The sequence below is a fragment of the Primulina huaijiensis genome, chromosome 6 (genome assembly GCF_012295235.1).
Source record: "Primulina huaijiensis isolate GDHJ02 chromosome 6, ASM1229523v2, whole genome shotgun sequence".
In the NCBI taxonomy this organism is placed as follows: Eukaryota; Viridiplantae; Streptophyta; class Magnoliopsida; order Lamiales; family Gesneriaceae; genus Primulina; species Primulina huaijiensis.
Genome location: NC_133311.1, coordinates 10,138,201 through 10,149,576, shown reverse-complemented (window position 1 = coordinate 10,149,576; position 11,376 = coordinate 10,138,201). Strand labels below are relative to the sequence as shown.

The 11,376-nt window shown below is 33.8% G+C and overlaps 1 protein-coding gene across 1 annotated transcript in view; it reads right to left on the bottom strand.

Annotated features, from left to right (window-relative positions):
• Positions 1–1,236, bottom strand: part of LOC140978228 (E3 SUMO-protein ligase MMS21) — an 8,504-nt gene extending 7,268 nt beyond the window's left edge. Inside the window, exons 1-4 of the mRNA XM_073443096.1 lie at positions 1,091–1,236; positions 932–1,003; positions 565–675; positions 360–470 (exon numbers count right to left, since the gene is read on the bottom strand). Of these exons, the coding sequence (XP_073299197.1) occupies positions 360–470; positions 565–675; positions 932–1,003; positions 1,091–1,186 (390 nt within the window). The 5' untranslated portion in view covers positions 1,187–1,236. The remainder of the gene's footprint in view (positions 1–359; positions 471–564; positions 676–931; positions 1,004–1,090) is intronic.
• Between the last annotated feature and the right edge of the window lie 10,140 nt (positions 1,237–11,376).

Genomic DNA, 11,376 nt, shown 5'->3' with positions numbered 1-11,376 from the left:
ATATATATATCATACACTGTTGTCATTCACCAAATTTATGTACAAAGCCGGTTTTCTAGTTGTTAGTCCTTGATCCAAAATCCAAATCAAGTAGAAGAAACAGGACTGATAAAAAATTCCGGACTATGCGCTTAAATCTAAAGGCCTAGTACTATACACAAGCTTTTAATATTCTCTGAGGCATTTGAGATAATTCTACAGGCTAAAACTTAAAATTTAGATAGGAACAAAATAATATCACCCGAGGAAAGAAAACAGAGAGTATAGAAAAGGATCAATAAGATTAAACAAAAAAAAAGGTGATTACTTTTCCAGATCATGATCGAAAAAAAAACCGAAGACCGTGATTATAAGGATACCCAGATAGCTTCACGAAACTGCCGCAAAATTGGATTGTTCTGTGAGGCAGATGCAGAAGCAGCCTTTAGTCTCTCGACTTTATCATCCAACAACTTACTAAAATTGTTTGGCTGCAATCCCAATTAACAGGTGATATGAAGACAAATCATCAGCTATAACAAAACCAAATTTGAAAACAGACTACAATTTTCGTTAAACTGTTACCTCCACCCCTGGCTGGAATTCATTTCCAACAGATTGGATAGCATTGGAAAGATGAGTACAGTTATCTGAGGCTTCCAACAATTCTAGGACACCATCCTCGAGCTTCTTAACCTACAATATCATTAGGTTAAGGATACCCTACATTTAAACCCAATATATTCGTGAATTCCAATAATCCGAAACTCAGGCTATAAACAATACAAAATGACAGAAGCAAATTGGCCAACACAAAACCAAAATTAAAAGTTATTTATTACAAAGCAATATACACAGCTACGCAACTTTCAAAGCACTTAGAATTAAAAAAAAAATCCAAAATCTCCCAACAGCTACAAAATTGTGTTAGGGTTTAAGCATTGGATGATACCATTTCGGATTCATGGTCTTTCTCCAGATCGACAGCGATTTCTTTCATCATAATCAACGCCTTCCTAATTTCCTGAATCCACAGACAAAATTGAAAAGGAAATAATTTTATAAAATTACAAATAAGCAGGGGTTGATAAATTTGAGCAGTTATGCTTACCGCTAATATAGTTTGATTGTCTGAAAAAAGTGTTGAAGCCGCTGATTTGATTCTTCCATGAGCGGCGTTACTCCGAGGAGCAGAGGTCGACGCCATCGTAGATTTCACTATTTGGAGTTTCGAATCTAATTTTATTTTTAAAAATAAAAATCTATGTTTAAAAATGGACAACTTTGTAAAAAATACATAATATTATGAAAAAATAAAAATTTACGATAAAAATTAAAAATCTCAAACTCTCAAAATTATCACACTACACACTTTATAATATTTTTCTCTCAACTCAATTGTCTCAATTCTTTACAATGGAGACCTATTTATAGGATTTCTTTGGAAAACAATCCAAAAACAATTTCATCATTACATACATCGTCACACACTAATTTTCAATATTCAACATCTAATTTTCAACATTCAATATTATAATTTTCAACACAAATATTTTTCACATTTTCAACACTCTCCCTTGTGATGATGATCATAATACAATGATTGTCTTCATTACGTGTTTTTATACTGCCTAGTTAAAAACCTTACTAGGAAAAACCCATTGAGATAAAAACCATAGTAAGGGAAAAAAAGTGCAGTCATGTAAACTCTCCCTCATGTTGACATGAACAATTCTTCACAAAATTCGTAGATTGCGCATCCCAATATTATATATGTGCTTTCTGAATATTGTCGTAGGAAGTGCCTTTGTGAAGAGATCTGATGAATTTTTACTTGATTGAATGTGACGAACATCAATATATTTATTCTTCTCAAGCTCCTTGGTGAATGCAAAGAACTTAGGAGGAATATGTTTAGTTTTGTCGCTTTTTATGTATCCTTCTTTCATTTGAGCAACACATGTAGCATTATCTTCATATAGTATCACAGGCTTCTCGTCGAATGATAATCCGCATGAGATTTGGATATGTTGGGTCATTGATTTTAACCACACACATTCATGGCTTGCTTCATGTAGTGCAATAATCTCGGCATGATTTGATGAAGTTGTTACGAGCGTTTGTTTCTGTGAACGCCAAGAAATTGCAGTACCTCCACGAGTAAATACATATCCAGTTTGGGAACGTGTCTTGTGTGGATCAGATAAGTATTCAGCATCGGTATAACCAATTATACTTGGATTAACATCTTTTGAATACAAAAGTCCCAAGACTGTCGTTCCTCGTAGAGAATGGAATAAATGTTTAATTCCGTTCCAGTGTCTCTTTATTGGATATGTGCTAAATCTTGCCAATAAATTTACGGCAAAAGATATATCAGGTCTTGTACAATTTTTAAGATACATAAAGGCACCGATAGTACTTAGATATGGTACTTCTAGACCAAGAATATCTTCATCATCATCACATGGACAGAATGGATCTTTTTCTATGTTTAATGATCTAACAACTATTTGAGTACTTAAAGGATTTGATTTATCCATATTAAAACGTTTAAGGATATTTTCTGTATAATTTGTCCGGTGAACAAATATTCCACATTTTTTTTGTTCAATTTGTAAACCCAGACAATACTTGGTTTTTCCAAGATCTTTCATTTCAAATTCTTCCTTCAAGTATGACACAACTTCTTGAATTTCTTTATTTGTTCCAATGATGTTTAAATCATCAACATATACAACAATAATTACGCATTCGGATGTTGTTTTTTTAATGAAAACACAAGGGCATATTGAATTATTTACATATCTCTTTTTTATCAAGTGATCACTTAGCCAATTATACCACATTCGGCCGGATTGCTTTAAACCATATAATGATCTTTGTAATTTCACAGAATAACATAATCTGGGTTTTGAACTTTGTGCTTCAGGCATCTTAAATCCTTCAGGGATTTTCATATATATATATATATTACAATCAAGTGATCCATATAAGTAAGTTGTAACAACATTCATAAGAAGCATTTCTAAATTTTCAGATACCGCTAAGCTAATCAAATACCGAAACGTAATTGCATCCATCACGGGAGAATACGTTTCTTTATAATCAATTCCAGGCCTTTGAGAAAAACCTTGTATAACAAGTCGAGCTTTATATCTTACTATTTCATTTTTCTCATTTCGCTTTCTAATAAAAACCCATTTGTATCCAACAGGTTTTACACCTTTAGGTGTAAGGACTATAGGTCCAAAAACATTACGTTTATTTAGCGAATCCAATTCAACCTGGATGGCATCTTTCCATTTTATCCAATCCTGCCGATTTTTACACTCACCAAAAGATTTTGGTTTATGATCTTCCTTATCATTTATGATGTCGATTGCCACATTATAAGAAAATATATCTTCAATTTCTTCTATATCTTTTCGGTTCCATATTTTTCCAGTATTAATATAATTGATAGAGATTTTACGATTCTCGTCATTTTGTGGTTCTGACAGAACATTTTCATCATCATGTGTTTCTTCAGGAACATCATTCTTTATTTTGTGATCATCATGTGTTTCTTCAGGAACATCATTCTTCATTTTGGGATCATCGTGTTTCTCTATGAATTTTCTTTTTCGAGGATTTTTATCCTTGGAACTGACTGGCCTTCCACGCTTCAGGCGTTTAATGACATCATGAGTATCTTCAATTTTTTTCTTCGGAATTTCAATTCGAGCAGGGACATTTGCAGCATGTATATATGAGTTAGTTACCCATTTTGTGTCTGCAAATGCATCTGGTATTTGATTTGCTATTCTTTGCAAACGCACAATTTGCTGTACATATTTTTCACATTGTTTTGTTCTTGGATCCAGATGTAACAATGATGATACATACCATGTAATTTCCTTTTCGGTTCTGTTCTCCCCCTAACATTGAGAAGATTTCCTCATTAAAATGACAATCAGCAAAACGTGTTGTGAACACGTTTCCTGTCTGAGGTTCAAGATATCTAATGATTGATGGACTATCATAACCGATATAAATTCCAATCTTTCTTCGAGGTTCATTTTCTTTCGTTGAGGTGGTGCAATAGGCACATACACCATACATCCAAAAATTCTCAGATGAGAAATGTCTGGTTCTTTACCAAATGCAAGCTGAAATGGGGAGTATTTGTGATATGCACTTGGTATGATGCGAATTAATGCAGCAGCATGTAAAATTGCATGTTCCCATATAGAAATAGGGAGCTTTGTTTTCATAATCATTGGTCTAGCAATAATTTGCAGACGTTTGATCAATGATTCAGCCAATCCATTCTGTGTATGTACATGAGCAACATGATGCTCAACAATGATTCCAATAGACATACAATAATAATTGAAAGTCTGGAAAGTAAATTCACCAGCATTATCAAGTCTAATTTTCTTGATTGTATAATCGGGAAATTGATTCCTCAATTTTATTATTTGAGCAAGTAATCTTGCAAATGCAATATTTCAAGTTGAAAATAAACATACATGTGACCATCTGCTGGAGGAGTCAATCAAGACCATAAAATATCTGAATGGTCCACATGGTGGATGGATTGGTCCACAAATATCACCCTGAATACGTTCAAGAAACATTGGTGATTCAGTTTGGATTTTGGCTGGTGATGGTCTTATAATAAGTTTTCCAAGAGAACATGCTTTACATTGAAACTTATTATTCTGAAAGATCTTCTGGTCTTTCAACGGATGACCATGTGTATTTTCTATAATTCTTCGCATCATTGTTGAACCAGGATGTCCTAATCGATCATGCCAATTGGTTAATANAATAAATACAAAGCATCATTGATAAAAAAATTTGTACCATTAGGTAACAAAAATTGTGCTTTACCACAACCTTTAATCAAGTTTGCGGGACCTGATATTGTATTCACCATTGTTTTTGTTGGTTTTAGTTCCAAGAAATATCTTTTATCTCGGAGGATAGTGTGCGTTGTACCACTATCAGGTATGCAAACTTCAGCTTTGTTCATAGCGTTTTCCATATTTGAAATTCAAAAAAAAATATGCAATGAAATAAAATTACTGACAATACATTTATAAAAATAAAATAAAATACAATACACGTGATAAAAACATTATCATACAAGTACATGAAAAAATAAAATATTTTACATATTTATTCCACCAGCAAATTGATCATTGTCCGAGAAATCAATCAGAAAATCTCCAGCATCAAAATGAGTTGAATCACTCAAAGGTTCACTGTGTTCAGTGAAGTTGGTATCCTTTTCTTTCCTCTTTATTTATTCTTTATAAAGTTTACAAAGGTGCTCAGGGGCTCAACAAATACGGGACCAATGTCCTGGAGTACCACATCTAAAACAAGAACTTTCAAATCTTTTTGAGTGATTCTCATTAACACTCATATTCTCATGATGCCTTTTTAGTGGATGGTTTGGTACGATCTTTTGAGATGAGTTATAGGAGTAACTATCTCGATTATTTTCAAAACCACGGCCGCGTCCACGACCACGACCACTTCCACTTCCACGTCCACGTCCACGTCCACGTCCATGACCACGACCTCGACCTCGACCAAAACCTTGTCTCTGCATTTGATTTTGGTTTCCAGGTTTAAATTCATTTTTACTTACAACATTTACTTTTGGAAATGTTGTTGATCCAGTGGGTCGGGACTGATGATTTCTCATCAATAGCTCGTTGTTCTTTTCCGCCACAAGAAGACAGGTAATAAGTTCAGAATATCTCACAAATCCACGTACTCTATATGTTTGTGAGATATTCACATTTCAAAACTTCATCAAGATGTCGACGCAAAAATATTATAGCTTTTGCTTTTTCTTGTGATGAAAATATACCATTTTCTTTAATAGTCTCGCTTAGACCCAATGACTCAAGATGCATTTCTACATCGAGAGTCCATGACATATAATTTTTTCCCGTAATGTCGAGTGCAAAAAATTCGAGCTTTTCCAAGTTTTACATGGTGGTACTAAAAAAATTATGATGCATTTTATTAGTTAATGAATATTGCAACACAAAGTAATGGATAAACAACAAATACAAGCATTCGTAAAAATAAAGAAAACACACGAGGAGGATATTCTCCGATAAATACAAGATTCGTGAGTATTATAACCAAAATAATTAAAAATAACCTTGAGAAAGCCATCTTCTTTTTTTCTTCGAAAATTTGATGAAGAATAATTTTTAGAGAAGAAGAGAAAGTTGGAGTGATTGAATATGTTTGTGAGATCATATTTATAGGGCAAAAACTAGCCATTTGTAACCGTTTATGACCGTTGGTGTACAAAAAAATAAATGTATGTATTTGTATAATTTTATGGTAATAATATGGTGTATATAATATTAGTTGAATAATTATGTATATCATATCACGTTATTATAATGAGGTGTCATAAAGTATTTTGTTTAAAAATCTTATATGCTTTTATACTTGTCGTATCCCTTACCGGGAGTGTGGATGTCGTCTTAACATCCTCCCAGGATTTATAAAAAGTTTTTTGAAAAATTTATTTTTATTATTTCTGATCTTTATTATATAATAACATTATATTATATATTAAATATATACACAATAAATAAATAAACATTAAAATAAATATTATTACTTTTGTTATTTTTTTCTTCTGTTTTGAAGCTTGGAAAAATATGGAGGACTTTTAGAGTTTCGTGCTGATAACGTGTTATGAAAAAGTAAAAATTTACGGTAAAAAGTAAAAATCTCAAACCCTCAAAAGTATCACACTACACACTTTATAATATTTTTCTCTCAACTCAATTGTCTCAAATCTTTACAATGGAGACCTATTTATAGGATTTCTTTGGAAAACAATCCAAAACAATTTCATCATTACATACATCATCACACACTAATTTTCAATATTCAATATTATTATTTTCAACACAAATATTTTTCACATTTTCAACACCTAAATCCTTTTTAACTTACTCTTTACTCCCCTTCCTTTCAAAATTTAGTTTTACTCCCCATTCTTTTAAAATTCTCAGTAATGTCCTTATCTTTGTTTTATGGTACGTGATATTGTTATACTTATCGAGCCTGTTCTTGAAGGCCCCAAGACATACAGCTACGCAAGGTTTCCAGCCTATATACCATTCTCAAATGATCGATTTTTTATGGCCCATCATGCTTCCATATGATAAATTGAACTATTTATCTCTTTGACCGGAATGCCGTCAGGTTATATCCACCGGGTTTTACAGACTGCTTCTCACAATCTAACCATGCAGTCGCAACAGATGGTTCCTGATGCAGATTCCTTCAACAACACTTAGCACAACCGTGTTTCGTTTCCTACCTCAGGGTGTATAGTAAAGTAGTTCAATTTGAAACTAATACATGAGAGGGGCAACAGCCTTGGTTCTTTTATTCAAACATACAAACTATTATTACATAGTAACTTCCTGTAGAAGAGGAGAAACTTGTTTAGCTACTTATAGTAGCTGAAATAAAAACACACATAAACTAGACAGAGAAAATATTACAATGTTTTGAAAAAAAATAAGAGGTTGAATGGTGCCTTCATCTTTGCTCTACATAGTTATTTATAGAGGTTCCTTGCGGATTTGATTTACGGACTTCAAACTCTTGCCATAGTTTTTCTTTATTGCCATCCAGCTGTTTTTGGCAATATCTCTTGAGTGGGTGGTTGAATGTTTCCTCCACCTTTTCTAGATCATTAATCTAGAAATCGCTTATTCTTCTGATTTTATCTCTTGGTATAACCAGTAGATATGCGTTTGTATTATATCAGCTGAGATCTTGTTCCCTTCTTCTTTTAACTGTAAGGTCCAAAATTAAGACGATGTAATCCAACTGCATACAAATCTAGGAAATATAAAAAATGGCTAATTAATTGATTTTAATTGCTAAATTGATTATGCGACATGTTTTTATGATGTTTAGTAGTTTTTCTACTTACATGCATTAAAAATGTATTTTTAAGGATAATTCGAGTTGCGATCGAGGAACGGAGACCGAGGGCTGAAAAATATAAAATGTTTTTATTAAATAATTGTTTTTAATTATTTAAAATATGGTTTGTGCTTTTTCATATTTTTGAAAATAAGGGGTTTTGAGGTGATTTTATACGCTGTGACGTAATTTTTATCGGTTTTGGTTTTTCAACAAAAATGCAAAAGTTTTGGCAATCCGGCTAATAAATTCAAAAACTTTTCTAAACAAAATTATTTTTAATATTTTAATGGATCACTAATGGGCCTAATTAACCACCTTAAGGGGCCTAAGCCTTATTAGTGGTTTAATTAAATATTTATAAGCTAAAAATCTATCTTAAACCCTCAATAAACACCACGCCAGTTTCAGATATTTTTCACCTACCAATTCTCCTCAATATACACGACACACACACACACAATATCTTGAAGGGAAAAGTCGAGAATTTCAAGAGAAATTCAGCCTAGGGTTCTTGTCGTCGTTCTTCACAATCGTCAACGTATATTCGTGCGTAAATTACGCAAAGGCACGTCATATTCTTTCCTTCAATCATCTATCACACCATAATATTTATTTGAACATGTTTTGAATGAAAACAAATTGCACATCATGATATTTTCGTAACTATGCATATATGTGTGTTAAACTCTTGTGTTTTGGTTCAAAAATCATGTTCTTATGTTGTTCAAGGGGCTGCCATGATTAGGACATGATCAAGCACTGTTTTACACAATTTTAGAGTCCTAAGAACACACTACAAACATTGCACATCAACAAACGATCAAGCTGGAACATATTCTGTCATGGTATACCTTAGGGGCTCGGTTTTTGGACTTGGGAGCTTGCCTTGGTCACGGCTTGGGGCCAGGGCTCGGCCAGGGTCTGAGTGAGTCAAGGGAAGAGTCCTAGCCATGCTAGGACTCGATTCGAGGGGACCCGAGAGCTCCAAGGAGAGACGCGCAGGGTTGCGCGGCTTGTGCAGGGTAAGTGGCTCGGCTTGGGTGCTTAGGGCTGGTCTAGGGTGAGTCCTTAGCGTCCTAGGATGGTGCTTGAGGGGCTGGTTCAGGGCTGATTGGGTGGCTAGACCCTAGGCGAGTAATCAAGAGTCCTTGCCAAAGTGGGAGTTCTCGGCCAGCTGGTGTGCGTGGTTGAGGGATTCGGTTTTGGTTTTGGGTTGTTTCCTAAGGGTGTTAAGGGTCCAGTAGGGTCTAGTCAATGGTTGGCTCGGGTGTGGCTCGTGGTGGTTTGAGCTGGGCTCGAGAAAATTGAAGATGGCTCGTGGGTTCCAAGTTTGGGCTCGGCTAGAGTTTTCTAGTTGGAATTAAATCGAAACACGACTCACGGGGGTCGAGTCATGGTTCACGAGGGCTAAATTAATATAAAAATTCTAAGTTTTAAATTTAGAAATTTTATATTAAAGTTTGGAATTTTTCGGGATTAAAACACTTAAAAAAGAATAATTAAAGATTAAATAAAAAGCCTAGTATTTAAGCTAAATAAAATTATGGAAATTTTAATTTAGCCTTAAATAATTATTTGGGACATGTTAGAGTCAGTGAAATTAAGAAAATGTCAAAAACGTGAAATTTTACGTCCTGGTGTAAAACGATCATTTTACACCCGAAAATTAGTAAACGTCATGGCAGTGTCCTGAATGCTGTTTTATATGCTAATATGATTACTTTGAATGTTTATGAATTTTTATATATTAAAATATGTTTTTTAATTGTTTATGGATTTAATATGTTAAAATGTTTATGTTTATGGATTTTTAGGATTTAATATGTTAAAACGTTTGTTTTAAAATGTTTATGGATCTTTATAGGTTAAAATGTTTATTTTAAAATGTGTATAGAATTTTTATACGTTAAAATGTTATTTTAAATATTTATGATTTAATATGCCGAAATATTATTTTAAATGTTATGATTTAATATATTAAATTATGATTTTTAAATGTTTAAGGATTTTTATGATTTAATCTTGACATTTAAAAGACTTGTTGCATGTTTGGTTTAAAAGAAAAATGATATAGATGGATCCAAGGTCCAGTTGACCAGTGAGAGTGTTGTTGGTGTCCCTGCCGCCCAGTACTGTGGTTTTTATAGATGTATCCATCGCCCAATACGAATACGTATACGAGTCACAATTACAATCTGAATTCGACAAACACGAATATGAATACGAATATGAATATGTTTGTTTGAATATTTCATGTTCGCAATCTTGATTTGTTGTTAACAAAATTTTTTATTGTATTTCTAACATATTTACTCATGTGTGAAGTTGCAAACACAAGAAGCAAACTGAAACTGAATTTGGCCAAACTGAATTTCTAGCGAGTTTTGGTGTTTTGATGATATCTCACAGCTGGATGATTCAAATGACAATCTGTCAACTGAATTGATAAGCAAACTCAATTTGAAACAAGTCATATTTCACGGCAGTTGGGCAAAATCGGATGTTATCTAGGTCAAACGGATCCCACAAAGACAACAATCAGTTTGGTTTGAGCAGCTGCGGTATTTTGGTAATATCTATCAGCTCAATTTTCTAAATGAAGCGATTCAGTATGCGTTGAAAAGATAAGACAATGATCTAAAAATCATCTTAAATAGTTAACGTTTGAATCGAAGCTTAAAATGCTGATAAATGGTGATGAAGCTACTAGTTCTGCACAAACTGAAACTAGCTAGGCTGATTTCAGCACACCAGCTGAAACTGAACTGAACCAAAAAGCTGACCAACTGAACTGAACCAAAAAGCTGACCAACTGAACTGAACTGAACCAGCTGCTGACCAACTGAACTGAACCAGCAGCTGGTCCTGAACTGAAATTGAACTGAACCAGCTGCTTACCAACTGAACTGAACTGAACTGAACCAGCAGCTGACCAGTTGAACTAAACTGAACTGAACTAGTTGTTGACCAGCTGAACTGAACGACCAGTTGAACTGAACGACCAGCTGAGTTGAACAATCGGGAAAATGTCCAGTAAGGCGAATTTGACCGTTGCAATTTCAAAAACAGTACAGAAACTTTTCAAACGGTCATATTCATGTGTCTAACGTATATATCATTGTTAGGGCTTATAAATACAACATCTTGAAGATCAAACAAGAGCTTTTGAAGAGGATTCAAAGTATGGGTAGTTAGCATGAAGAAATCAGTTAGTTGAGGGCACAAGCCCTCGTGTGAGGATACATTTGAGATGTACACTGTAAAAGATAAATTCCTCACACACAATCCCTCCCACATATACAAGAGAGTTGAACTTCAAAGATTAGTTGAGTGAGTCTTGCACAAAGACAATAACTTATGTATGTAGTCTTTGCATATGAGACATTAAACAATATGCTGATTGTGAGGTGCTGCCTACAATCT